General features: G+C 45.9%; 8 protein-coding genes across 8 annotated transcripts; 5 read left to right on the forward strand and 3 right to left on the reverse strand.

Annotated features, from left to right (window-relative positions):
- Nucleotides 1-2,805: 2,805 nt before the first annotated feature.
- EDB82DRAFT_535046 (nucleotide-diphospho-sugar transferase) lies at nt 2,806-4,707 on the reverse strand. Its single transcript, XM_025733044.2, has 4 exons — nt 4,304-4,707; nt 3,779-4,228; nt 3,184-3,726; nt 2,806-3,120 (listed from the first exon to the last, which is right to left on the reverse strand). Exons 1-4 carry the CDS (start codon nt 4,327-4,329, stop codon nt 2,931-2,933), a joined length of 1,209 nt encoding a protein of 402 aa, XP_025583989.1. The 5' UTR covers nt 4,330-4,707; the 3' UTR covers nt 2,806-2,930.
- Nucleotides 4,708-4,965: 258 nt separating this feature from the next.
- EDB82DRAFT_494641 (uncharacterized protein) lies at nt 4,966-7,209 on the forward strand. Its single transcript, XM_025733045.2, has 6 exons — nt 4,966-5,424; nt 5,484-5,663; nt 5,721-5,818; nt 5,865-6,618; nt 6,673-6,903; nt 6,962-7,209. Exons 1-6 carry the CDS (start codon nt 5,103-5,105, stop codon nt 7,090-7,092), a joined length of 1,716 nt encoding a protein of 571 aa, XP_025583990.2. The 5' UTR covers nt 4,966-5,102; the 3' UTR covers nt 7,093-7,209.
- Nucleotides 7,210-7,795: 586 nt separating this feature from the next.
- On the forward strand, nt 7,796-9,288 carry EDB82DRAFT_494643 (uncharacterized protein). The gene is made up of 3 exons (XM_025733046.2): nt 7,796-8,091; nt 8,201-8,270; nt 8,321-9,288. Exons 2-3 carry the CDS (start codon nt 8,218-8,220, stop codon nt 9,222-9,224), a joined length of 957 nt encoding a protein of 318 aa, XP_025583991.2. The 5' UTR covers nt 7,796-8,091; nt 8,201-8,217; the 3' UTR covers nt 9,225-9,288.
- A 1,844-nt stretch (nt 9,289-11,132) lies between these two features.
- Nucleotides 11,133-11,963, forward strand: EDB82DRAFT_553746 (cation transport protein-domain-containing protein; the record flags this gene model as incomplete). The annotated part of the gene is made up of 2 exons (XM_025733047.2): nt 11,133-11,414; nt 11,466-11,963. The coding sequence occupies 2 exons, from the start codon at nt 11,133-11,135 to the stop codon at nt 11,886-11,888; spliced, it is 705 nt and encodes a 234-aa protein (XP_025583992.2). The 3' UTR covers nt 11,889-11,963.
- A 716-nt stretch (nt 11,964-12,679) lies between these two features.
- EDB82DRAFT_122918 (amino acid permease-domain-containing protein) lies at nt 12,680-15,567 on the reverse strand. The gene is made up of 5 exons (XM_065607020.1): nt 15,197-15,567; nt 14,493-15,128; nt 14,405-14,439; nt 14,251-14,352; nt 12,680-14,184 (listed from the first exon to the last, which is right to left on the reverse strand). Exons 1-5 carry the CDS (start codon nt 15,393-15,395, stop codon nt 12,880-12,882), a joined length of 2,277 nt encoding a protein of 758 aa, XP_065464470.1. The 5' UTR covers nt 15,396-15,567; the 3' UTR covers nt 12,680-12,879.
- Nucleotides 15,568-15,761: 194 nt separating this feature from the next.
- EDB82DRAFT_122923 (uncharacterized protein) lies at nt 15,762-19,074 on the forward strand. Its single transcript, XM_025733050.2, has 6 exons — nt 15,762-16,184; nt 16,244-16,592; nt 16,676-17,120; nt 17,179-17,336; nt 17,390-17,728; nt 17,800-19,074. The coding sequence occupies exons 1-6, from the start codon at nt 16,091-16,093 to the stop codon at nt 18,881-18,883; spliced, it is 2,469 nt and encodes an 822-aa protein (XP_025583995.1). The 5' UTR covers nt 15,762-16,090; the 3' UTR covers nt 18,884-19,074.
- A 2,197-nt stretch (nt 19,075-21,271) lies between these two features.
- On the reverse strand, nt 21,272-21,577 carry EDB82DRAFT_522990 (uncharacterized protein; the record flags this gene model as incomplete). The annotated part of the gene is made up of 1 exon (XM_025733051.1): nt 21,272-21,577. The coding sequence occupies one exon, from the start codon at nt 21,575-21,577 to the stop codon at nt 21,272-21,274; it is 306 nt and encodes a 101-aa protein (XP_025583996.1).
- A 1,477-nt stretch (nt 21,578-23,054) lies between these two features.
- Nucleotides 23,055-25,605, forward strand: EDB82DRAFT_544712 (uncharacterized protein; the record flags this gene model as incomplete). Its single annotated transcript, XM_065609420.1, has 4 exons — nt 23,055-23,336; nt 23,617-23,814; nt 23,869-25,502; nt 25,551-25,605. 4 exons carry the CDS (start codon nt 23,055-23,057, stop codon nt 25,603-25,605), a joined length of 2,169 nt encoding a protein of 722 aa, XP_065464471.1.
- Between the last annotated feature and the right edge of the window lie 876 nt (nt 25,606-26,481).

Genomic DNA, 26,481 nt, shown 5'->3' on the forward strand with positions numbered 1-26,481 from the left:
CACCCCCGACCTGGCCTTTTTGTTGGCACATTGTGCTTAAGCGGGCAAATGGCGTATATGTACCAAGTGCCTGACAGGAAAGACGGCTCTACCCCTACAAAGAGCAAGGCACGGACGGGTGATGACGACTTTGAAAGGATAGAGATCAAATGCGAACAATCGGGGATGAATACAATCCTCCATGAGGCATGCCTTATTTCGGAGAACCTAAATGCCTTGAAAGTTATCCAAAAGAAAACCAGACTACACCAGACATCAATCCCTCAGGAACATGCGGGGTAATTAAGCACGGCGGTTGTTGCGTTGGGGAAGAGGCATCCTAATTTTTAGTAAAACCCTTCAGCTTGCTGAATACTATTACGCATCTTTTCTTATGCAATTGTAATCAATTGACTACTCAGATAATTTGAACTCACTGGCGATCTCAATTGGGTTTATATTATTTTCACTCAAGGCGTCTCTTGAGATTAATAGCAGTAATAATACAACTTTCAGTTCCAAGTTTGATATAGAGTAAAGCTTGACACGAGGTACTCAGGACTGCAGTGGTATTAGAATACATTCATACCATGGGGTAAGAAATATTTTGCAGCTCTCACGATGTAAATGGCCTCGAAAGCAGCTGCATACCTGAGTCCAAATGATGCGATCTCAAGTTCAGAGGAGGAAAGTCGTCAGTTGTTCAAAGACGCAGATAGTGGTACCTGAGATCTACCACTAAAATGGGACTAGTCACTTACAGCTCACCGGACTAATAATTACCTCGAGGGTCACAGGTGGACCTCTTTGTACGAATCACAGTACGGTAACAATCTGAGTACAAGGGTCTATGCAGATCAGTGGCATAGTGCATAACGTACATCACAAGCGAGTGTCCCACACAAGCGAGTGTCCCACCAATCTACACCTAAAGACTCGAAAGAGAAATAAAAACACTACAACCTATCTGATCAATTAAAATTAATTGCTATACTATTCCCTATTGACCTCAATTGACTCTTGATAGGTCCTTGCAGTATGCCCGGTCTTTCCGCAAATACTATATTGCCGAGGCTTTGATCCTTGTGACCTTCCTTGACCACCTCTTGAGGATTCAGCTGTCACCTGCGCATTAATATCTATCTGATCAAGTGCTTATGATGCTTCCGTTATAGTTAAAGCCCCTTCTTTCTGTATTATAGTCCTTCTTCCCCTTCGGCGCTGCCCTACTGTCTTATTCTGCTGTTCAAGTTCTTGATTCCTCTTATATAGTAAGGCCATCTTATCCATAAGATTAGTTGTTAACTTCTCAAAAGACTTAACAGCTTGGATTATTGACTCAGGGGAGCTGCTTTTATGATTTCTAATCCTTCCTTGCAGATATTTAGAATGCAATTAGGCCTCTGCTACTGTCTTTGGGGTCCTTGAAGTCCAAGGGGTCGATGGTATTATAACCTTAATAGGAGGCGTTGGAGTCCGTAGCTGTATATCAAGCTTTGAGATGACATTTTCTGGGTCAAAGGGAGCAAGCCCAGCTCCTCTAAAACCTCCCTTGATATTGCTTTCTGTAATAGCAGCTTGGTGGGCGGCATAAAAGGCAGGAAAGAACTCGGTCTTAGTGATATGCGATATGAAGCATCTGATCAGATGCTCTATTTCTTGACTATAGGCCTTTTTCAGCGGCCTAAAGCACCCTACATCAAGAGGTTGAAGTAGATGAGAGGCATGAGCAGGCATATAGAGCGTGATAATATTGTTCTCCTTGAAATATCCCTCGAATTCGACGGAGTGGTGACTTTTATGACTATCAAGGATCAAGAGTTAATAGCGACTATTTGTCCGTTTAGCTGTAGCCCGATTAAAGTGCTTTAGCCACTCGAGACCCAGGTTATTATTAGTCCATCCATTTTCACTTAATGCAATAACCTAATCGCCAGGGAGGTCATATTCTTTATACCAAGTGGCAAGGTGATCTTTACCTGCACTAATGATAAACGGCGGGATCGATTGACCTTCGGCATTAATCCCCTCGATCACAGTAATCTATTTACGATTTCCAGGCTGTACTTGCTTTAGTCTTCCTTGCCTATAGGAGCTTGTGACAACTGTTCCGGGCTTAATCATGCCCATTATAAAGCCGGTCTTATCAAAGTTCCAGATATTATCTGATCGGATACCATATTTCGCGATTATATTCTCTATAAGCCGAAACCAGCCACGAATAATAGTCGGATCTTTGCATTTAGCTCTCTGATAGTCATATCTGCGAAACCGACGTGTCTTTAGGTCTGGTTGTCGCTTAATAAAGTTATAAGCCCAGTTCTTGCCGACAGGTAGTAAGTCGCGATTAGCAAGTAGGGAATTTGCGATATCTTCTATATATAATAGTCGCGAGGGAAATCCTCGCAAATCTAGGTCAAGAAGGAATTGTACTATTGTTTGTTCTTCCTGATCGGACAATTTTCGTGATTTTATAAGAGTATCATGCGTTAAAAGAATGCCTTGCCGGCGGCGAGCTAATGTACGGTAGTTAACGGTATAGATAGATGCTGCCCGTCGGATTGTAAGTTTTAGGTCATTCTGAAGGGCCTGAAGGGCAAGATTGATCCTAGCTTCATTTGAAGATCGTGGCATTATGGGTGGTTGAGAAATATCTAATTGAATAGTGATGGTGTAGGTTGAGGGATTTTTGGGACACTCGCTTGTGTGGGACACTCGCTTGTGATGTACGTTATATCTTAACTCAAATTATATAATAACTCAGTGGGGGATACAACGCTTGAAGTTACAGTAGTAGTATGAAAAACTTTACTCAAAAAGAACAATCCCACTTGTAATATGTTGTTAGATTATCTATCTTGTCTATCTCCCCTGTTCTTTCTATCAAAGAGTATTGTGCGGATAAAGGGTTAAAAAATAACAACTAATACTGAAGACATCTATCGATAGTCTCACTTATCATTGCGAGTCAACCAGCCCTCTTGACTTACAGTTAGTAGCCCATAGTAGTCTAGAATGAGATAGGAATAATCCATTGCAATAGCAGCCCAAATGTTCTCTACAGCAACCCAGGGGAATTGACGAAGGAAAGACCGATAGGTCCTGAACATTTGAAACAGATACCAAAGCATGAAACATACACTAAACTCTTGTTAGTATAGTGATGGAATTTCAAGTGATTGGGGGGTAAGGAGGACCACTTACGCGACTCGGGGTGAGTACATAATGGACAATACCCAGCCAACAAGGTGGACAAGAGTGATAAGAGGCCGGCCCAATTCTTCGGCGAGTTTTCGGGCAAAATAAGTATCCCTTCTGTAGATAACTCGAAACCCAGGATCGACGAAAAGCTGCATGATGAAGGCCTGGAATCCATTACGTCGCCAACGAATAAGTTGACCAATGTAGTTTGAGTCGGTTTTGACCTCAGTGAACACTTCAGCCTCGAGGGCGTCTTGGTGAAACAATTCCCAGCCATTATCACGCAACCAGCGAGTCAAAAAGCTATCCTCGCCCGTCTGAATGAGTCGGCCCCAGAATATTTCATTTGTCCATTCGTCTAGGAATGTACCAGGCTTTATAGCAGCAGTCCGAAGTAACATGGTTCGACCTGTTAAGCACCATATGCCACCTCCACTGGCATGAAGAAGCATCTGCTTCTCGTTGTTGCTTGATAGTTTGCGGATAGCTGCTACTTCCCAAGGTGTAAGGGCGTCAGGGCTCTGACGTTCTTTAGGGATCCAAGCACTTGTTGTGTGTTAGCTCTGATCACAGGCGGTGATTTGGGGATTTTAATCACCTTTGTCGACCGACTACGCCCCCGACCTTTGGGTTCTCAAACCCTGCGAGGAGATATGGCAACACTTTGTTGCTTGGCCACACTGTATCGTCATCAACGAAACACATGATATCACCAGTAGCCTCTCGTGCGGCAAGAGCCATCTGTGTCCGTCTTCCAGGCTTCGGAACAGTCAGAATGGTAATTGGCACATTGTTAGTCTCGTTAAGAACAGGAGATACAAGGGCTTCGACTCGTGCAAGATCGCGACGAATCGTAACAACAATGATCTCCTTAGGCTGGCTGGCAAGGCAAGTGCGCAGCGTGTTTGTAAAGCCGTCTGGTGTATCAATGGTCACTATCAAGATGCTCACGGTGTTGGTCAGAAACGTTGGCTTTTCCAGGGGTACTGGAGGGTTGTATTTCTTCACCCGCCTCCTCGTGAGTATGGCGTCATACTGAGTCCACAGCCTTTGCATTGTTAGCCGTTGAAGCATGGAGGTAGAAAAGACGAAGGTTAAGAGGCCGGAAGTTTCTTGCACCTACCACATTCCCAGAAGAATAGCTGACATCTTGTTTCGATTTTTGATGTAGAGCGTATGATGAATAGTCAGTGATGATAGAGACTCAAGTTGGAATACCAGCGGCGGAGTGAGAATAAATACCAGTGAGACAAAGGCTCAGGAATGGAAAAATTCCCATTATCTTCTACCTGACACAGGGCTTCTCCCAGGTTTCGCGATTATCTAATTACAGAGCAAATTGATTGCTAACGCCGACGTCGATTTACCCTCAAGCCCAAGGGCTAACCCCCACGAGTTAGATCCAACCCACCTTGATGTATCTTCAAGTTACTTTGATGCTGCATGTTGGCTAACCATGGAGTTGGTGCTGTTCTGATAACGCTTTACCCGAATGAAGTGGAGATACAACAGACAAGGACCATCTCAAAGACCCACTGCAAATGTTGCGCCGTTGAAGAGGCGGCCCGAGTTCCCGCAGAATTCCCAACTTTGCTGAATGTCTTTAGTATGTGATTGTGATTGATCAACTGCCGAGATGATCTGAACTCGCTGATGCAACCCCAACGGATGCTGATCTTAACTTAAACCAGAAGCTGTTGGTTGGTGATGTTAGTGCATGAGGAGCGAGACATGTATTTAGCCAATATCATACCCTGACACGTCCGGGGCATGTCACGAGGACACAACCAACAGAAGGCCAACGCATATGCGAGATAATGTCTGTACATGACTTGGTCTAGATCATGATTCGCGGAGGATAAGGACGCGCGGCCAAGCTCAACTAACAGACGATTTCACAAAACAACAAGGTTCCAAGTCAGATGTTTGGCAAGTTTTCCAACTTCTCAACGTATCGACGAAAGATCTTCCGGATCTCTAACTATTTACCCTCTGTTCTCTGCGCAAAGGCTGTCAGTATGAGTCGTCCAGCGGTCGAGGAACCGTCGTCAAGCGCGCAAGAACGCGACTTCAATACGATTGTTACCAACCTTGCCAACCAAGACATGGTGCTGTGGTATCGGAAGCCAAACCTACGCAACCTCTACTTTATGCTTATACCGACATGTATGGGCATTCAGATGACCTCCGGCTTCCATTCACAGATGGTCAACGCTATGCAGATATTGCCGTCATGGATCAATTGTATGTCATGACATTAGTCTTCTTGCGAAACGTTAGACTGACAAATAATGTGTTGATAGATTTTGGCAATCCTCAAGGATCTCTCAAGGGTATCATTGCAGCTGCCTACCCTCTAGGTGCTATTCTGTCGCTTCCATTGATACCTATCATCAACGATCGACTCGGGAGACGTTGGTCCATTTTCATTGGATCATTCATCATGGTTATTGCTTCTTTGGTACAAGGATTTGCTAATTCTGGTACGTAATGCCAATCTGGGTAAGCCCTGAGAGAACGGACTGACTGAACATCCACAGCTGGTTCTTATATCGCTGCTCGGTTAATCCTTGGCTTTGGCATCCCGCCGTGTTTAGTATCAGGCTCCTCCTTGATCGGAGAATTGGGATACCCAAAGGTATGAACGCTACAATATCTATCGAAATCGGACTAACCATTACCAGGAACGAGCAGTTTTGACATCGCTTTTCAGTGTTTCGTATTTCTTCGGTCAGATCTCTGCGGCCGGCATATGCTTTGGTACCAACGGGATAACGACCAATTGGGGATGGCGTATTCCTTCCCTACTCCAGATCGTGCCCCCAATGCTTCAACTCTGTTTCGTCTTCTTTGTTCCCGAAAGTCCGCGGTGGCTGGTTGCCAGGGACCGGAGTCAAGAAGCGATGGAGACGCTGGTGAAATATCATGCCGAGGGCCGAGAGTCTGAGTTCGTAAAAGCTGAGATGGCACAGATCCAGTCGACATTGCGCATCGAGATGCGGAGTACCAAGAGGTCATGGCTTGATCTTGGAGCAACTGCTGGCATGCGAAGACGTTTGTTGACTACCTGCATGTTGGGGCTGTTCACTCAGTGGTCTGGCTCGACCCTAATCTCATACTACCTTGGCGACCTACTGCAGATTATCGGGAAGGACTCTTCCCATTTCAAGCAGACTATCAATGTCAGCTTGTCTTGCTGGAGTCTTGTATGTTCTTTCACCGCTTCTATGCTTGTTCGTCGCTTCAAACGACGGCACATGTACCTAGCCTGCACAGCTAGTCTGCTCGTTGTCTTCTCCAGTTACACTGTTAGCATGGAGAGGGCAATTACAGCAAAGGAGAATGGGCAGGTAAACAATGCTGCCGGTACAGCTAGCATTTTTCTATTGTTTGCATACTCTCCCGCCTACTGTCTCGCGCTCAATACTGTTACCTATAGTAAGTGGAACAATCCAGCCCATGATGTGGCCCAGTTTTAACGATGGAATTTAGCATACTTGGTTGAGATCTGGCCCTACGCTGAGCGATCTCGTGGTATAGCTGTTTTCCAGCTCTTTTCGCGCTGTGCTGAGTTCTTCACGACCTTTGTCAATCCTATTGGGCTTGCAAACATAAGTTGGCGGTATTTTCTTACTTACTGCTGCTTTCTCGCTTTCGAAGTTGCTTTTGTGTACTTTTACTTCCCAGAGACATCTGGTAGAACCCTTGAAGAAGCAACGTTCTGTAAGTCCACGGATCCCTATCCCCAGCATTTCAAACAGTTAACAGTGTGATAAACTAGTATTCGAGGATGAGAAGTCATCGGCTGAAAAGGCCATCCTTGAAGTGGAGAACTCAACTGCCACCGAACTCATGCAACGAGACTCTATGGAACGTAGAGCAGAAGAACCTCGGATGAAGAGTTCACTGTAACTACCTGTTCAGGTTTCAAATTGTAAGAAGTATAATTGATATTTCTGGACAGGCCATAAATAGTCTAGTGGATTTAACAGTATATTTGATACTTTTGAAATACACTATTTTCTCACACAAAGTTACCTATACGTTACATATTGACTATGGGCATGTAGAGACAATAGTAATCTTCATAATCTCCCGCAAAAAAGCTGGGGTGCTGAATTTAACCTTGTACTCTTCTTATAACTATCTGCCAAGCTCAATACACACCAGTTTGGGTTATAACCTGTTACTTTCAAGCCTGCAGGTCAGGGTCCAAGACTCCAGGCAGCACGGATCACTGCACAACTAGCCCGTTGTTGGTTCAATACTAGAAATTGTAACCATAAAGAAGACATGCCGCCAATTGGTAATATGAAAAAGCTAGCGAATGAGAGATGCTACCAGAGCGGCCGCCCAGGGGCATTCTCTATATGTGACAGAGCAAGTACATACATATGCATGTGAATGCCTGCACAGTCACGCCACTCGTGGGGGTTACAGGTTACGGCATTGCATGTCGCTGTGCCGTTAGCTAAGTTACGGTGGGTAGAATGCAAGACGCTGGCAGACTTGATGGGGTCATAGACTCATTCTCGCATAAGAGTATCCTAAACCTTCCTTATCTGTACAATAACCTGATATGCAGATGCTTGATCAAAACCTTACTTTCAAAGACCAACATCTGAATGTCTCCAGCCATCAGTGAAACGTAGGTTCTATGAGGTATTAAGTATGAAAAGGGCAACTGACCTGCTGTAACTTTAACTATTCCTGTCAATTTTCTCGTTAAATACGTGTCTATCCTGGTTAGAGTAATATCAGGAGGCCTCGTGATAGCCTTTACTGGGAGGTACATCTGTATACTTGCGCATAAAGCTCTGGAGAGGTAATGTTAGGCAGGAAATAAGGCCCGGAAACCCGGTGAAATGATAGAATCTATCCTTTCCAGTAGCTGTTGTTGCAGTATATAAGGTCTGTGAAAATTGGAACGAATGAGACGAGCTCCCAAGCATCAGTCTCTCGCATTCAATAAACGGTGAACTTATCTCGACCAGAACGCTTTTACTGAATCTAAGCTTAGATATACCAACACCGACCATGGGTCTTACAGAGGAACAGAAACAGCATTTTATCGAGAATGGCTGGTTAAAGTAAGTTTCCCCCTGTGGCCTTGGCGAGGCGGGCATCTAATACCAGACAGAATCGAAAGTGCTTTCACTGCAGATCAGGCTGCACCTTTGATGACAGATATTCAAGATCGCCTCAGTGTAGACTTGAATGATAAGACAACATGGAAACAGTGGCGGACCAATCTCAAGCCTACACAATGGGTTCGGGCATCCGAGTTCGCCCCGAAAGCCTGGGAAGCTATCTGCGAGCTCTCTGGTGGAGAGGACCGCATGGACCCTGAAGGCTGTTTTTGGAGCAATGGTTTCATTGTCAACCTTGGTGATGCTGTCTATGAGGGTAAAGAAACGCCACTAGAGGATCTGGACGTCTTTCATGTCGATGGCCAGTTCTTCGTCCATTATCTTGATAGCACCGATCAGGCTATTCTCTGTGTACCACTTTGGACAGACGTACTCCCAGGTGGTGGTCCTACGGCCCTTTGCCCGGGGAGTGTGGCCACTATTGCAAAATGGTTGTATGATCATCCCGAGGGCTGCAATCCAGACATGGTCCCACGAAGCGATCCAAGGTTCGATGATACTTACGGGAGCCACTTTGGTTGGGCCAATGAAGTTGCCCGGGCCAATGGCCGTTTCGACTTGGCGACAGGCAAGGTCGGCGATGTCTTCCTGTTACATCCGTTTTTGATCCACTCCACCACACGCAATGAGAAGCATCTTTTCCGCGCCATTACAAACTCCAAGACGAGCTTGAAGGAGCCTTATCATCTTTATCGTACAGACGGCAACTACAGCGTTCTTGAGAAGAGCATTAGGCACGGTTTAATGGAGAAGGGCGTGACGGAGAACGATTTGATGAACTGGCATATCACCGCCCCTCGGGAAGGATTCAAGCCGGGTCTGATTAATAGGAAGGTCCCGACAAAGGCTGACGTGACGTCGGTCAGTCACCTTGGAGCAATGGCAGTTATTTGAACTTTAGTATTAGCCTTATGAATCAGTGCATAATAGAGTATACTGTCATCTATTGAGAATTGCCATAATGAAAATTGATCCTAAGTGGCCGACGTGGAGACGGACCAAGTCACACAATCCCAGAACAGCTTGTCTCCAAATATGACCGCGAGAGCGGGTGAGTTTCAAATTGTTGTTTATGGTTTCGTGATATAAGCTGATACTGACAGCTCGCCGTACATCCACTCCAGCAGCGACGAATTTCGCCGGCATTATCAATGCTATTGCTCCTCTCTTGGCTGAAACGCAGGCCAAAAGGGAAAGCCTCACATGTGATCTCTCTGTGTTACGACAATCAGTTAGTAATAAAGAAGACAAAATTAAAAGAGCTGCAAACGTGACAATCCATGCTGAAGCTGTTGATAACATGCGAGAAACTCTCCGGGAGCAAGAGAAAGAAAGAGATGAGATAAAAAAGGCCAAGGTGATATTTTAATAAAGCCTGTTGTCTCTCCGTATGAGTGACGAACTCATTTCTCAAAGCATTCAGTATTATAACACCCAACTTCAGGAATGGGACGAAACCGTTTCGAATACCAAGGCTGGCATCAAATGCGCAGAAGAAGAAGCATCGAGATTAAGCAGGCAAGAGGTACATCGCTTCGAGACTCAGCTAAAGGAAGACAAATATGGGGTGTGGCAGTTGGAGGGGAATCTTGAGGAAATCCATCAGCGTCATAGTAGTTGTCGCCTTCTCAACTCTCTTGCAGAGCTCGGGCCACCAGGGATCTCAGCTCTTATTACTGCTATAGAAAGGCGTGGAGTTTCTCTCTTTGACATGATCACTAAGATCAGGACGGTAAGTACCGATTTACCTCAACTAAGAAACTACAAGGCTAGATGGCAGGGTGGCCAAATTAGATGAACTTATACTAGAAAGACCAAGCCCGAACGGAAACTAGGGAACTGGATTTTGAGGTTCACTGTAGTATGGATAAACAACGGAGAGACGTTCCTCATATCAGCAAACGTCGTTGTCATCGCACGGGGAATTATCATAGGTGGAATTGTCCTGGTATGTGTTGAGCCATGAAAACGGAAGCTTCTGGATGTATTGATATCACCAGTTAAAACTTTAGTGATGCCGTATACGACCTTTTGGCCGGCAGACCAACCCTGTAGGAAGGCGGTGACAGAACCGATAAAAGGCAATAGGTTGATGGGGGAATGCGAGAAGTCATTCTTTTAGACTTAGGGGTTAATGAGTTTAATCCTAAAATGAAATTGTATCAGTAACATAGAATAAATGAAGTCTAACATACTATTATATACAGATCCAGATAAGCTTGTACAATTAAATTCAAATCTAGGTTTATGCTTATCGGTTTTAGCTCTACGCCTTACCGTTTGTGGGCTGTCTCTACTTACTTCCATGATTCGGTGACATACTGTCTAACCTAAAAGAGAAAAAACAATATGCACCCGAAAGTTACGATACATCCAATCAAAATGCTTCTTCTTATACCGATCTCGACAGAGTAAGCCGCTGCTTTGATGAGTGGTATTTGGTGTTCAAAGTAATGACCAGACCACCTAGTCTAGGTACTGAACTTTTCCTCTCATACTGCGATGAAGGGTTGGTGTAAAATGTAAAGAGGCTGTGACGCCTCCCTTTTCTTAAATTTCCTCCCTTTTTCTCCTTCCACCGTAGCTATAAATCCCTATACGAGCCTCTCTTTTTTCATCAAAGGCCCAGCGCTGTATCTCTTTACTACTTTCAACATGTGGCGTCCGCTAATTAACTTTTAAACTCTGTATTGTAATACTAGCCATGTTGTGTTTGGTGTGGAATGGTTGGCTAATGGCGTCTTGGCACAGATGCATGGATTACATCCATGAGTTTACTTGCATTGCCTCTCTTCGTACCATATGGCAACATCAGTACAACCGATGCCTATTTTTTCGGTGCCAGCGCGTCTACAGAGTCTAGCCTCAACACCTACGTCGACCTTCGTGTCTCCCCTTGTCGCCTTTATTAACCCACTGTCGTACAGCGTTGATGTCATGGACCTCAAAACTTACCAGCAGCTTTACATATATTTTATCCCCATTGTCACCAACTTCGACTTCATAGACATCATCGTCGTCGTCGTTCGTCTGGACTGGTTCAAGAGACATTTGAAGGGTCTTGGTAAGAAATCCGCTCGTCTGGTTCTGTGAATGTAACTGACGAAATGTGACAACAGCACCTTAGTTACTTAGCCCCTGACGCCCGACTCTATGATCTCTTTTCGTGATGCCAAGTGGCCTATAATCCTCATGAGCTTCCTCGCTTTTGCCAGAAACACTCTCTACCTGGTCTTCCTACGCCTGGTCATATGGACTATGTGTAAGATACTGCCAAAGCATTCCTCAACACAAGAGCCCCTGGCCTTCCTTCTCAACTACTTGCGCAGATGTTATACCCTTCTGTTCCCCAGCAAACCCACCTGGGTTCTATTTGGCATTATTCTCGCCCTCAACTTTATAGATACGTTGCTTATCATTGTCCTCGATGTTAGCAATCCCGAGGTCGTGTCTCTTCTCTTGGATGCCCGTATCCCTGCTGCCATATTCCAAGCTGCATCAGCCCGTCATACAGGCACCGCCATATTCAATCTGGCAAACATCAATCCTGCTGTATAACCCAGTTTTCTGATCATGATGTATATTTCCATCTTCCCAATCCCAATCAGTATCCGTACCTCAAATACATATGAGAAAAAGTCCCTTGGAATGTGGGACTCTGAAGGGTCTTTAAATGAGCGGAACGGGAGGTCGTATTTGATGCGGCATATGAAAAGCCAGCTCAGTTTTGATCTGTGGTATGTCGTTTTGGGGACATTTTGTATATATATCGTTGAAGCCAACCGAATCGCCGATGTGGAAGAACCGGTAAGCACCAGCGGCCCTCTGATATCTTCCAACACTATCCCCTAACAATTAACAGGCGTTTTCCATCTTTTCAGTCCTCTTTGAAGTTACGTCAGCCTAGTAAGTAAACCAACGTCAGTCTTCCAACTTACACTTCAGATTCTCATCAGCTTCTAGTGGTAATGTCGGTCTCAGTCTCGGTCATCCAACAGTTAGCACCTCTCTTTGTGGCAAATTTGGAACCTTTGGTAAGGTTGTCATCTGCTTAATGATGATTAGAGGGCGTCACCATGGACTTCCGTATAACCTCGACCGCAATGTTATGTTACCAGATGAATACCGTTTATAGTCTCCTCTAGAAAGCACTGAATAATCCTTGATATAACAAGGGCTATAGCTCTTATCGTCATATAAATAAAATAAAGGTATTTTCTATTGGAAACTCTGTCATTTCTATACAAGCATGGTGAAATCATGTTGATCAGAACGAGAAATCTTGGGTTACGCGATTGACACGTCAGTCCTTGAGCATGAACTAAGAAAAACGTCAAATAAGTATATTGATAGGTTATAACATAGATACGCATACAAAGTATAATATCTGCAACTGTTTTCTTTCCCCTTTACTTCATATGAGAGTCTCTCGCTACCATAGTGGAAGTAAACAGTCTGAGAATTTGAATACAACTTTGGTATCGACGCGTCATCCACATGGCTAGAGGATGGTAAAGATTGATAGTCATGTTGCTGTGTTCCTAGAGTTTTACGGTAGACCTCGTCCCGCTCCATTTTGATCATTCTGCACTGGGGTAGATAGCGTGTTAGACACCAGTTCTGGTTCGTGAACTGGAGTTTCTTGCTGCGCGAATTCTGGAAAATCCGTGTCCTCATACAAACTGACTGCTGGATCAACTGACCGCCGTTTCTCACCACCGTGTACCGGCATCGACTGGGCTGGGTGTAAGATGTCATCAGTTATATCGGCCCCGTGGCTGAACATTTGCTCCGTCTCAATGCCTTCCCACCCTGTGTAGATGGTTTCGTGCAAAAGAACAAGCCCGCCATGATGGCCCCTCCCACCACACTCACTACTAGGCAAGTCACTACAACCACCAGACCTTTTCCGATATTCAGAGCTCTCAGCCAAACCAAATTCAGGCTCACACAAGTAGATGAACTTGCTTCGGCCGGTGTGACACTTGTATTTGGCCACACCGATAAAACCCAGAAACCAAAGGGCCGCGAAACTCAATACGCACCACGAAATGACCGGCACCACCCACCAGGCCGGGGATTCCAGATTATATGGGACCCAACCCGTGATGATTGGGTATAGATTCCCAACGAGATAGAGGCCGCCGCAAAGGATACTCAACTTGGAATTCACTGACCCCCGAGTCATCCAAGCCCAGCTCCTTTGGAAGGTCCCCTGATTCAGGACTTCACGGTGTTGACGTGTCAGGGTAGGCTGTGTTGTTGGGGGCCCACGGAACCGTAGAATCAATATGCCGAGGGAAAGGAAGAATCCAAACCATGCTGATGTCAAATAAGCGACAAGTCTGGAAAGGACTGCGTAGGCATTCTCCGCTGAGCTGTTGTACGTGGCCAGGATAAGCACGATACAGCTAGCAAAATGGAGGACGAGAGCACCGACAGGCGTCTTCTCTCGGTGGTTGGAAGGGTTGAGAAACATGAAGAAACGGGAGCCCTTTTTACGATTACCAGCGACCTTCCGTGGGTCATACCCCTGCCCGTTCCCCACAGGCTGGTTTGTTGATTTTCGTTCTCCTCTTTCAAGCCACATAAGGAACTTGCCCAGACTGACGTCTCTGTTCTTGGCAAAGAAGCTTGTAAAAGGTAGGAAACCCTGCTTCGCAATTTCTTGCTTCATACGTGCTGCCGTGTATGTCATGACAACAATGTTGCCGAACGCTGAGATAGCTAGGAATGCGTTAACAGCACGCTTGATTGTGTACTGTTCTTGTTGGGTAGTAGCGTCGAAGACGGTGTAGAAAAAGGCCTGTGCCACGTTTCTTTTCTGTTGGTCTTCTTTTGGGACGACTATCATCTGTAATGGATATGGGTCAATCAAGGATGCCATGCATAACTTAGAGACAGCCGGTGCAAAGCTTACATAGCAGATGTTGACGGCCATATATAATATCGACACAAGGCTGACACCCCACCACATGGATCGAGGATAAGTCCTCCGCGGGTGCTTGATTTCTCCTAGAACCTTTGACCAGAGTTAGTCTTTTCTGACCTGCCGGTGCGAATGTTTTACTAACATAGTTTGGCTGGTTAAAACCAGAAAAGGCAAAGACTGTTTCGGTTAGTCGTTGTCGTTCTTCGCGGGATGGCAAGCCTGATACTTACTGATAGATAGGAAGGCCTGTGCATGGGCGTTACCCTCATCGTAGGGCTCTGGTTCATGGGTTAGGTCTTCTGGCACGTCGGGGATCCCTTCCACCCCCTTCGGCCCACCAGCAACGGCCCAGGTGGCAATGATCATGAAGATCAGCATCAAGACCTTGATGAAGGCAAGTAAGTTGTTGAGCAAGATGCCACCCCGGCGAGAGAAGGCGTGGATCAAGCATGGAAATATCGCAATGACGATAGCGATACCACGGATGGTTCCCTCGTTCAGATCGCTAGGCTTCTTTCCGGGGTTCGCAGCCTCGACGAGGCGAAACGCGCAATTGATGCAATTACCGGCCATGTTTCCGATACAGATGAAGCTGATGCCATATAAGACACCGCTGAGCATCACTATGCCTTTCTTATACCGCGGCCATGGGAAAACGTATTGGAGATAATGGAGGTCGCCTCCCGATCGTGGGACAGATTGCTCGACACCGTCGATTACATACCGCGGTACGTTCAGCCCATACTCGACGTAGACTTGAGCTCCGGCGAGAGCATAGACACAGCCGCAGAGCCAGAAGAGGATTGCAATGCCCGGACTGCCGACTCCCATCATCACCGCCTTGGGGCTATCGAAGATTCCGGTCCCTGTTCAGCAGTCATTGCTTAGTGCTTTTCTTATTTTGACAAGGAAGCGATATAGCATATAAACATACCTATCATTCTGTTTATTACTAGGCACGTGACGTCGATGTAAGTAAGCTTAAATGGCTCCGTTGGGGCTTCAGTGACGAATTGCTTCTTGTTGATTGGCATTCCTTCGAACATCCGGGCAAGATCTCCATCATTGGGATTGACCTCGTTCTCAGGCCGACGGGAGTCGCCGGGATATTCGGCAGGCTGTCTGACGTCCATGATTGATCAAATTGGGGAGAATTCAGCCTGTGCGAAGAATGAGACGCTTGACTTGAGCATGCAATGTGAACCGGACAGGACGGAAGATGATTCTTGCAAGCATTCAAGCTACGAGAAGATATAATTGAGCTTCCCAAGGGGACGCGTCATGAGATAAATACTTAATTACAAGCTCAACAAAGAAATAAGGTGCGCATCCAGTCAGACAAAGCAACGGTCGAGACTTAAGCTTGAAAGCCAACAGGCTTGGCAAAGACAAAAGACGCCACCAACTGCCTTGTTTTAACCACTAGGCTCTCTACACCTACAAGGAGTGGGCTTTTTTCCAGTTTTTAGAGAAGATGTTGCGTAGAATCGAGGGTGCATAGCCAAGGCAGCTGAACAACACATGCATATGAGGCTTTCGATGGTCTACCGGATACATAGTCAACCAGTCCTCCTAGTACTGTTGCCAAAGTCTTAGCTGAAGCTGCTTACATTCCTCCCATGCAGCCACCACGTCTGATGTCAAACTCAAGGAGACATCTGCTGTCTGCCTTGCCGTTGACCCCGCCCTTCGTTCGCCCGTTGCGGCTCTAACGAGCTCTTAGTACATTAACAGATACCCGACCACCCCCCGCGCCCTGGCTACTTAATCCGCCCGGAATCGTCCACAAGGTTGACTACACTGATCATCATTTAACTACTCAGTGATTATGGCTGGCGTTATTCAGCTCGGAGACGCAATCAAGTTTGCTGAGTTTGCCTGGACTGTTTGGGAATATGGGTGGGCAAGGGAGAATAATGCAGGTCAGTTCGTTACCAATTATCCGTGTCAACTTCTGAATAAAGCAGCTGACGTCGAGAAGGTCAACACTATCGTGATTTTGGTTCCGATGTACGCATACTTCACAACAACCTCACAGAGCTCGAGAACGCCGTCAGAAGAGCCCAGGAATCTCTCCGTAGCCATGGAGCGCGGGCGAGAGACAGCTTGGGTGGTGACCAGTACTCGTTATTGGAAGTCATTGGAGATTACAATGCCACTCTAATGGAATGCGATCAGCTCCTCAGAGATAATAGGCGTTACGCCGAGACAACGGGCCCTATCAAGAACATTGACTGGAATATCAACATTATGCCTCAAGTGGAACATCTGAGAGGTCGAATTCAGATGCACTCCACTCGCATCCAACATGTTCTTAAACCCTTCCAGATGTGAGACTACCCGCCTGCTCTACCTACTTCCAATTAAATAATGAGAAGTCTGGATCTTCTGCTAACGCACTATGCTTCTACAGTGACTTAGTTACTAACATCCACAACGACTTGATTCGGAGAATGCAAACAATGCACATGGGTCTACATGGAGTCATGAGGACCGTGACGGCCTTGCTCCAAGATCAGAATCCAATCCTCGCCAGACAAATTGAGAAGGAGCTCGAGACAGAGATTTGCGCCGTCGGAATATCAGAGAACTTGTTGGGCAGATTGGAGCGCATGCTGGAGCGGCGTCGGCCTCTTGAGTTGTCATTAATGGCAGATTGTTTTCTGTACCATCTCCAGAGGGCTACATTTCAACCTCAACTCGGCTCGAATAGCTTTCCTCACAACGCAACCTGGGTGCCTAACTACTTGCCGTTTGCTAAATGCCAGGTACTCATGAATAGGATGAAGGAGCTTGAGGATATACAGAACCCACGGAGAACGTCTGTTTGGCCTGGGTACATCCGGGGTCTTGAAGAGGTACGATTCATATGCGCGTTATCTTATGAACGATTTAGTAATGCTGATCATATTGCAGGAATTGTCGGAAGCATATTCTCGTGTTCAAAGTGTAATGATTGTACCTGACACTTCAATGTGTAGGGATGAGATTCTTGCCTTCTGGCCCGAAGACGAACCTCGAACGGTGGTAGCACCGAAAGAGCCGTTGGTGGAACACATTTCTTTGTTCCAAGGGTAAGTTCCCTCTTTGATATTCCATATACACTGAAGCCGAACTGACATCGTAGGCCTTTGGCGACCCTGTCGCCTAACATCTCTCGACGCGAGATAAAACTACAGAGACAATTGGGCTCTAATTACCGGTTTAAAATCGTTGAGACCATTGAGTCAAACTGCCAGCCACCGATAGAGGATCCAAAAGATCTCGACTTCGACATCCGATCCACTGTCCTCATTCCATTATATGCAGACCCGCTAGGCTGCAGCACGGCAACTCGGCCACCAGAGATCATGATTGAAGTTGACGAGAATAAAACACAACGCCACTACAGGTTTCTTTTCTTGCAAGATCTTCTGGCATTTCAGGCAATTCTAACCGGTTTCAAGGTTGTGGACGGCTATATGGAGTGAGTCTTCTCTTCCCTCATTCATAGGTTGTCAAACTATGGATGATTGCAGACATAGCTAACCCGCCTAGGCCTCGTGCGATAGTCAGGTTCATCATGAGTGGGGACTATGGTGACGAGTTGGGAGATCTTCACGATGCAACCATACAAATATGGATACCGAAAGAGTGGACCGATGCCGATCGCTCGGCAGAGGATACACCAGCCAACGATCAGGGAGGTCGGGCATCTGGCTATGGTTTGTCTACGCCGTCACTCGTGCAGAAGAGTTGGGACCGGAACGGCTCAAATATCCTGCCAAACAGATGCGGCACTATAAGCAACCCTAACCTTCGAACCTCGCCTCCACTTGTGCGGAAGAGTTGGGACTGGACTGGCCAAAACCTCCTGCCAGAGAGATGGGAGACTGTATCACCCCCTGATGTTCGAACTTCACCTCCAGCAAATGGGTCGTCTAACACGGTCAATTCCCCCACAATGTCACCTATGACCACAACAGATCAGTTTCGCCAGCCAGAACGTCAAAATCGCTCCAATAGTATATCTTCATATCTGTCCATCGCCACGAATTCCTCTGGCGCGAGCCACAGCAGCCAAGGCTCTAAACACAATGTTCCCGTGAAGCTAGGAGATGGTAGCGTCGGCACGGGCTATGGAACAGTCCGTAACCCTCCCCGCAACCCGCTTCTAGTGCTGTTCACACGGCCTAAGGGTCCAGAGTCTAGACGGTCCATCGTGGCCATCACACTCCACACGAAGACGATGCCTAACAGGACTACATGCAAGTGTGAACAAACTACGGAATGCAAAATTACAGCTCTTCAAAACGCCCACAGTCTGGTAGATGCCCATAAGTTCGAAGGTGACAAGTGGGATCTTCTACGGCTCGTGGCGTCGCGACACGACATGCCGCGTCGTTGGGACAAACTCATTCGCGTTAGCATCATGTTCCCCGCCCCGCTTTTGCGCATGAAGTTTGGTGGCGGGCCGTGTTGGTGTTCCAATAGGACAGAGGGTGAGCTCGAGGTTTGCCATCTACAGGGGCACCAGGGTCTCTTGGGGGTGGTGAGGGATTACCACAGGAGGCTGCTGATACAATATCACAATGAGACTGACAATCAGTTGGACTTAGTGAACCATCCCCCTTATGGATGATCATTCCAGGTAGACTTCTTAGATTTGGATGGCGTGGCTTGAGACGGTCCGGTCCAGGAGATGATGGTTATATTTGATGAAAGAACTGGCTAACGTACGCGATAAGCGAGCGGGACAGATAAGCGAGCGGGACAAAAATCTCAACCTTCTTAAGATAAATTATAATAAAAATACAACAGACTATCTGATCAATTAAAATCAATTACTATACTCATCTCCAGATGCCTCCGGAACTACCTGACAGGTCCTTGCATTATGCCCGGTCTTGCCGCATACACCACATCGCCGAATACCCGGTCCGACCGACCTTCCTCGACCACCACTTCTCGATGACTCGCCCACTACCTGCATATCAACATCTATCTGATCAATTACTTGTGATACTTCCTCTACAGTTATAGGGTCTCCTTTCTATAACCTAGTTCTTTTTTACCTTCGGCGCCGGCTTAGCTTCTCATTTCCCTCGCGAAGGTTTCGGATCTCATTTCTCATAAGGGTAGTCTCATACATAGTTCTCTTTACTGCCTTAGTAAGAGACTGAGTAGCCTTAATAATTGACTCTGGAGAGCTACTATGATGCCTTCTGATTCGACTCTCTAGGTATTCAGTCTGAGATTGAGCCTCATTTGCTGTCGTTGGGGTCTTTGAAGTCCAAGGAGTGGAAGGTTCAGCTGCCTCTTTTGGAGGCGATAAGGTCTGTAGCTGCACATCAAGCTTCGAGATGACATGCTCAGGGTCAAAGGGAGCAAGCCCGGCCCCTCTGAAGCCTCCTCGTATATTTCTTTCAATAAAAGTAGCTTTAAAAGCGGCGTGAAAGGCATCAAAGAACTCAGTCTTGGAAATGTGGGTTATAGAGCATCTAATCAGATGCTCTATCTCTTGCCCATATGCCTTCTTAAGCACTGCAAAGCACCCAACATCAAGAGGCTAAAGTAAATGAGATGCATAAGCAGGCATACAGAGGGTAATGATCTTGTTATCCTTGCAATATCTCTCGAATTCGACAGAGTGATGACTTTCATGACCATCGAGGATCAAGAGGCAATAGCGACTGTTCGTTCGCTTAGCTGTAGACTTATCAAAGTGCTTCAGCCAGTCAAGACCTAGCTGGTTATTTGTCTATCCATTTTGGCTCAATGCAATAACCCAATCGCCGGGGAGGTTGCATTCTCGGTACCAATTCGCAAGATGATATTGGCCTGCACTAATGATAAACGGTGGGATCGATTGACCTTCGACACTGATCGCCTAGATTACAGTAATCCATTCACGGTTTCCTGGCTACACTGATTTTGGCCTTCCTTGCCTTTCTGCACCTGTGACGACCATTCCGGACTGCATAATGCCCATCATAAAGCCAGTCTCATCAAAGTTCCAGATATCATCTGATCGGATACCGTACTTTGCGATTATGTTCTCTATAAGCCGAAACCAGCCACGAATAATCATAGGATCTTCGCATTTAGCTCGCTGATAGTCATATCTCCGAAATAAACGCGTCTTTAGCTCTGGTTGTCGCTTAATGAAGTTATGAGCCCAGCGCGTGCTAACAGGTGGCGCATCGCGGTCAGCAAGAAGGGAATTAGCCATTTCTTCCACAAAACGCAATCAAGAGGGAAATCCTCGCGAATCTAGGTCAAGAATGAATTAGACTATTACATCCTCTTCCTGATCAGATAGTTTCCGCGAATTTGGGATAGAATCGCGTCGCGATTGAATGCCATTTTGACGGCGACGTAGCCTAGGCTCAGAGATCTGATACATTTTTGCAGCGCGTCGGGTACTTAATATTGGGTTATTTTGAATGGCCTAAAGGGCTAGTACTGTTCTTGCTTCAATTGAAGGTTGTGACATTACTGGTTGTTAAAAACTAATTAATCAGATAAAAAGTTAGATGTAAGAGGGAAAAGTGCGTCGCTCGCTTATCTGCGTCGCTCGCTTATCAAATACGTTAGTATGTTTATAAAAACATCAAATTGAAATACCCTCAAACTTTGGAATCATTCTATTGAGAGCCATTGGAAGGGAAACTTCTTCAGCTCTCAAGTATCGAATATATCGATTTACTTATCGCTTGTGTTTTGTCTGAAAATACAAGTATATTGTGGATCTTTGAAATGACACGATTCCCGCCCATCGTATTCTCAAAGTTTGACAAGTGTAAGTAGGCAATAATACTATGACATAATAATTATTTTTATTTGATTTTTTACAAATCAACGTTATCCTTCATGGTAACGTATACTGTTCCTGTGTTTGTTCACCTTACCCCTGTCCCTGCCTATATTCTTTCAAACATCTTGTACGGTCTGCATCGCAGCGATTAATATGTGATCAGGTCAGATGATTCAATCAACGTTACTAACCCAACAGTCAGAAGTCGATTCCTCAAGCAGCAAGGGCAGTCTTGAACTCGACGTGCTTAGTAGCCTTGACCATCTTGGTGTCAGCAGCGGCAAGGCGGGGAAAGTCACAGTCTGAGCCCTGTCCCTTGCAGCAGCGGTCGAATCCACTGAGGTGTTCGGAAATAGAGCCGTCTTTGCAGTCGTTGCCAGAGTAAACACCCTTGTAGTCTTGGCAACACTTGTGAGTTGCGCCGTTGTTGAGGTTTCCCTTGCTTCCGTAACACTTGCATGCTTCTCCGAGGGAGAGAAATGTAGCGATTGTAAGGAGAGTGAGCTTGATGAATTGCATGTTGATTGGAAGATAAGTTCTTAGGTAAGAGGTGTTCAAGATGATGAGATGATCAGTGGTGATTTGGTTGTCCAGAAAGGATAGGAGGCACTATTTATACGTTTTTCAGCACCTCTGAGAAACTGAGATTTGCTGCTGAGACGATAGAGTCGAGGTCTTGAGTCCTGTCCTTTCCTGTTTCTACCAGCTGGTATGTTGACCGCCATGTAACCTGTTGTTGGTTGTGTAGTTGGGTTTACGGCATGAAAATGGGCCTGTTGGTCCAACAATGTCAACGAGCGACGAGCCGAAGCGGTGACGCGCTGACTTTGATGTGCCATGGTTCTGCAGGTGTTGGATGAGCTGCCACTAATTCATAGCTAGTCTAAAGCCAAAAGGATTATATCTTTATCTTTAACTTAGAAGAATGCTTGGCCAAATTGAGGCTATATAGATAGTAATCTAGTAATACATTTACATACTTACAGCTGGGAGATACACAACTGAGATACACATACAAAGCATCTTCTTATCTGAAGAGTGTCTATTATACAAATTATGCAACCATGTAAACTCTGTATATTTCCAACTCTTCATACCTCAGACGACGTGATGTCCTTCGACGGGCCATGATAGGGAGATCCACAAGAAACGCAAGTTACTCGTTGTGGAGCGAGCAGGGGCATAAAACATTTAGGCAAAACAGGGGGGGGGCTTTTGGCGGGATGAGCATCCAATGAGTCTCACGGCATGACATCGTCAACAGAAAATTCGGCATATGGAGTCTCAGGGTACAGGAATAAATAGTCTAAAAAACATGGTCTGAGTATAACGAACTGACCTGCTAATTTCGTCTCATATGCTTCCAGCGGCCAGGTTTTCTTGACCCCTGAGGGCTCTCCATGAGAACTAAATTAGTGCCGAAAAGGGCCCGGGCGAGACTGTACCAGGATCTGCAATGTCACTACTTTGGGAAACTGTCCTTTCAGGTCAAGGATCCATCTGTAGCGTCGTCAATTATAACCAGGGTATAACCAACAGAGTTCAAACACACAATTAACAGGACTAATAACACGAGCATTTTCAGCAATGTATGGGGATCAAATGAGTCTAGAATGGTGCCCGGGCATGTCCATGGCATGATCGGCAACGTGACTTCTCCCGAAAGCTGTCTTTTTAGGATAGTGATCTATCTACAGCTTCATTAGCAACAAGGGTACAACCAACAGCGTTCAAATACACAACCAACAAGAACAAGAATACGGGATTTTCATAGGGTTTTATGGGCTATGTACGGCAAATAGTTGCCGTGAGACATATGGGTCGAACAGGTCCTTCTATCAAGTTTATACTGATATCCTGGAGGTTCCATAGTATGCATTTGCCAGAACTTCTAACTACCAACACAAGCAAACCCTTGCCTATCCATATGTCCCGGAGAAGAATCTTGAACTCAGTAAAGCCATCTTCAGCATTTCGATTTTGGTGGCGTTACACCATGTTCTCACCAGAGTTATCAATTACTTTAGCCCTGCTCTCTACCGTGACAAGCAATTTTCTTTTTCGGAGAGAAGATGAGCTATTATCAGAAATTATCTGCTGGGTCTCTTTACCCCTGATTCATAGGATATGCGCCTCCAACGAAAAAAACGATTCAGATTCAAGATTTCTCACCAACATCGAGTTCCGGCCGGCCCGTCCGCTCAGCCTGTGGGCTGTCGCCGCATGTCTATCAATAGTGTCCTTTTTTCGAGCCGAGGCAAACTCGGCGAAGCTTTTAGTGAGTCAAAATCAAGAGTGTTCTGATCTTTTGTCTGTTGCTAAAATTTGAACATCCGGCACTCACCCCCTTGCTCCTCCTGGCTGAAAGAAGATCAAATCCGGAAACCCAATCAGGTCGTGATTCTTTCATTGCTGTAATATCCAAAATCAAGCCCGCCGTGACGGCCATTTCTCTCTTCTCCGTCCTCACACTCGCAAATTGGAGTTACAGGGGGCTCATCCCATCCTTTATTGTCAGTAGTTCTTCTTTTGTTGTTTACGGCGCATTTCTGGTCGAGAATAGGCAAAGATCGATACTGCCTACCCTACCGCCATTTGAAAAATGCATTTACTCCCTTGCACCAAGGGTAGTAGTTGTACTTCTGATTGCCCTTTTTGCAAGAGTGTCATTGATTGGACTACCATCAAGCAATGCCCTATCTTCTTTACTGTTGGGAATTATGAAAGCCTTGGCCTGGTTCTACACCGCCCAAAGTGTAAGTGGCACATTCACGACCAAGACAAAGGCATTTATTTAATGACAGATCTAGGCTCACTGCTCTTCCTGGAGTCTAGCATCGATGCTAGCGTCCTTCAGTTTACTGTCTACCCACAATCCATTCAACTTCTCATCGGAGAGTCAGGCTGTATCACACGTACTGGGATCTTTACTTACCCTTGCACAAATCTGTGGAGTTCTTCCGAAGCAAGTCAGACCAAAATGGGTATTGATCTCTGCCATTCTTCTACCTTTAATCCCGTACTCGGCAACCATCGTTACCATCCACAGAGCCCAATTAGAGGCCCAGACTTTCAGTGAAAGTAACTCCCATCCCGTGGAAGTTCTATTCAACCGTTCCCGATATGGGTTTCAAAACATGCTGGCGAGACAATCCACCAGTTATGAAATGGCATCCAGCGAGTATCGATCGAGATACGGTCTCGACCCACCACCAGGGTTCGAGAGTTGGTTCCAACGAGCAAGGTCGCTCGGGTCGCCCTTGATTGACGAGTTTGATACGATACATCGGTCGATATCTGCGCTGCGATCTTTCAGTGGAAAGGACATCCAAAAGGCAATGAGAGAATCTCTAAGACTACCAGGGATAGATTTATGGCTCTGTCAATTTTCGAGTGCAACACTAAAGACGGAATGTAGTCATCTACACCAGACATTTGACCGGCACATGTCACGAATGTTCAACAGCACTTTGATGAACGCTACAGAACTTCCTGACGTCCAGTTCCTGGTTAACCACATAGATGAACCCAGAGTTCTCGACCACTCTGCACAAGACGGGAAGATAAGTGTTGAGAACCACAGCCACAAGTCTGTTTGGGACTTAATCACAATGACTTGTCATTCAATCCATGATGGGGAAAAAGAGGAAGATGGTATCAAAAACTCCGGACTGCCATTCGTTACCAACGTCACATCAAGCCAAGATCTGTGTCGGCATCCTGAATATAATGACCGGCATGGCCTCACATCGAGTCCTGTCTCTTTCCGCCCCATCAAAGGCCCACTTCCTGTGCTCTCAACAGGTACACTATCTACAATGAGGGATATTTTGTTCCCAAGTCCTGCATATACAGAGAGCGAGTTTATATATGACGAGGCATCGGATGTTGAATGGGATCAAAAGCGCAATGGTCTCTACTGGGCTGGATCGACCACTGGAGGGTACGCGACCAATACCAATTGGCAACTCTTCCACCGACAGCGATTCGTGGAGCTAGCACAAAATCAAAAGAAGAGAAACTACTACCTCAGGATCGAAAATGGCGTTGCCAAACGTGTAGAATCTTCTTTCCTCAACGGAAGATTGTTCAATGTCGCATTTACACGTATCTTTCAGTGTGAAAGAAAATCTTGCAGGGATCAGGATGCGCATTTTGGAATTAAAGCATGGGTCGACAAAGATGCAGCACTAAAATCAAAACTCGCTTTTGACATTGATGGTAATGGTATTAGTGGTCGCTTTTACAAGTTGCTTGCTTCAAAATCAATGCCGCTAAAGCAGACACTTCTTCGGGAATGGCATGATGACCGTCTTGTACCATGGCTACACTACGTACCTGTAAGCCAGAGCATGGAGGAGCTTCCCGAGTTAGTGTCTTTTCTTACACTAACGAAATCTGGTCAAAGGATTGCCAAGGAGATAGCAATGAATGGCCGGGAGTGGTATGCAAGAGCCTTTCGTGAAGCCGATCTTGGTCTGTATATATACAGGTTATTACTGGAAATGGCAAGGCTTCAGAACACAGAGCGCACGCCAGGTAGCTAGTTACTTCACATGGCAAACCTGAGCATGTGATTGGCAATGTTGGTGGTACGGCTAAGCACAGCCACATGCAAACTTGTCGTCTTGCTCACCGACAAGACCAAACGTCTGGACCGACTTTAAGCCTCGAGGACAATGTAATATTAGCCTCCACCAAACTTATTTGGTGCAGTGTGCTATCAAGACGGACACTCATTGGTGCGCCAGCGAGCAGGGAGCCCAACTAGTTATCACAGTAAACAGTCAGAGGCTTACATTAGCTCTATACCAGCCTTGATCAATACGCTAGAAAAGATGTACTTGTGTGATAAGTGGCACAGAGTCCACATCTTGAGGCGCCGAAAACAACATTTAGCCTACTTGCACTTGGCAGAGCTGATGCAATAGCTTCTTTTACCCAACTTGTTTGACCAATAGAAGGAGGGCCTTTTTGACTAGGATCACGCCTATCTAGTCTAGGTTTCAAACTATCTAAACTCTATCTACGATGCAATACCGTAAGGCTGATCCTCTACAATTTTTGTATTGATGTATTTTCGCCTCATAAGTTATTTATCATGGCGGCGTGGCTGTCGTTCATGCACGACAGCCACTGGCACGTTGCTTTTGAAAGCAATTTTAAGAAAAAGAAGAAAAGAAAAGAAAGAAAATTCGCAAGCAAGTGCAGTTCCTGTCCTGGTTACCGATAAATTGTTAGCTGGAACAAGCAAGATTAGCTGCAGCCTTAACATGACTAGCAGGGAAGTCTCCACAAAGCCACAATGATTTAGGGGGTTCGCAGTCATCACAGATAAATTAATCCATCCGCCGTTATGGGGCGGGGATACCCATGTTTGAGAGGCTGTGTTTCTTTTTCTGTTTTTCTTACATCTATTAATA

This window comes from Fusarium venenatum (assembly GCF_020744135.1).
Source record: "Fusarium venenatum strain MPI-CAGE-CH-0201 chromosome Unknown EDB82scaffold_2, whole genome shotgun sequence".
In the NCBI taxonomy this organism is placed as follows: domain Eukaryota; kingdom Fungi; phylum Ascomycota; class Sordariomycetes; order Hypocreales; family Nectriaceae; genus Fusarium; species Fusarium venenatum.

Coding starts and splice junctions, on each gene's coding strand:
- EDB82DRAFT_535046 (XM_025733044.2), bottom strand. CDS start 4,329: ATGTCAGCTATTCTTCTGGGAATGTG. Junction 4,229..4,303: donor GCTATTCTTCTGGGAATGTG/GTAGGTGCAAGA, acceptor AACAATGCAAAG/GCTGTGGACTCAGTATGACG. Junction 3,727..3,778: donor GGCGTAGTCGGTCGACAAAG/GTGATTAAAATC, acceptor ACACACAACAAG/TGCTTGGATCCCTAAAGAAC.
- EDB82DRAFT_494641 (XM_025733045.2), top strand. CDS start 5,103: ATGTTTGGCAAGTTTTCCAACTTCTCAACGTATCGACGAAAGATCTTC. Junction 5,819..5,864: donor GAGAATTGGGATACCCAAAG/GTATGAACGCTA, acceptor AACCATTACCAG/GAACGAGCAGTTTTGACATC. Junction 6,619..6,672: donor GCTCAATACTGTTACCTATA/GTAAGTGGAACA, acceptor GATGGAATTTAG/CATACTTGGTTGAGATCTGG.
- EDB82DRAFT_494643 (XM_025733046.2), top strand. CDS start 8,218: ATGGGTCTTACAGAGGAACAGAAACAGCATTTTATCGAGAATGGCTGG. Junction 8,271..8,320: donor ATCGAGAATGGCTGGTTAAA/GTAAGTTTCCCC, acceptor AATACCAGACAG/AATCGAAAGTGCTTTCACTG.
- EDB82DRAFT_122918 (XM_065607020.1), bottom strand. CDS start 15,395: ATGGACGTCAGACAGCCTGCCGAATATCCCGGCGACTCCCGTCGGCCT. Junction 14,353..14,404: donor GTTTTAACCAGCCAAACTAT/GTTAGTAAAACA, acceptor CTCTGGTCAAAG/GTTCTAGGAGAAATCAAGCA. Junction 14,185..14,250: donor TGGCCGTCAACATCTGCTAT/GTAAGCTTTGCA, acceptor TATCCATTACAG/ATGATAGTCGTCCCAAAAGA.
- EDB82DRAFT_122923 (XM_025733050.2), top strand. CDS start 16,091: ATGGCTGGCGTTATTCAGCTCGGAGACGCAATCAAGTTTGCTGAGTTT. Junction 17,121..17,178: donor ACATCCGGGGTCTTGAAGAG/GTACGATTCATA, acceptor ATCATATTGCAG/GAATTGTCGGAAGCATATTC. Junction 17,729..17,799: donor GTTGTGGACGGCTATATGGA/GTGAGTCTTCTC, acceptor TAACCCGCCTAG/GCCTCGTGCGATAGTCAGGT.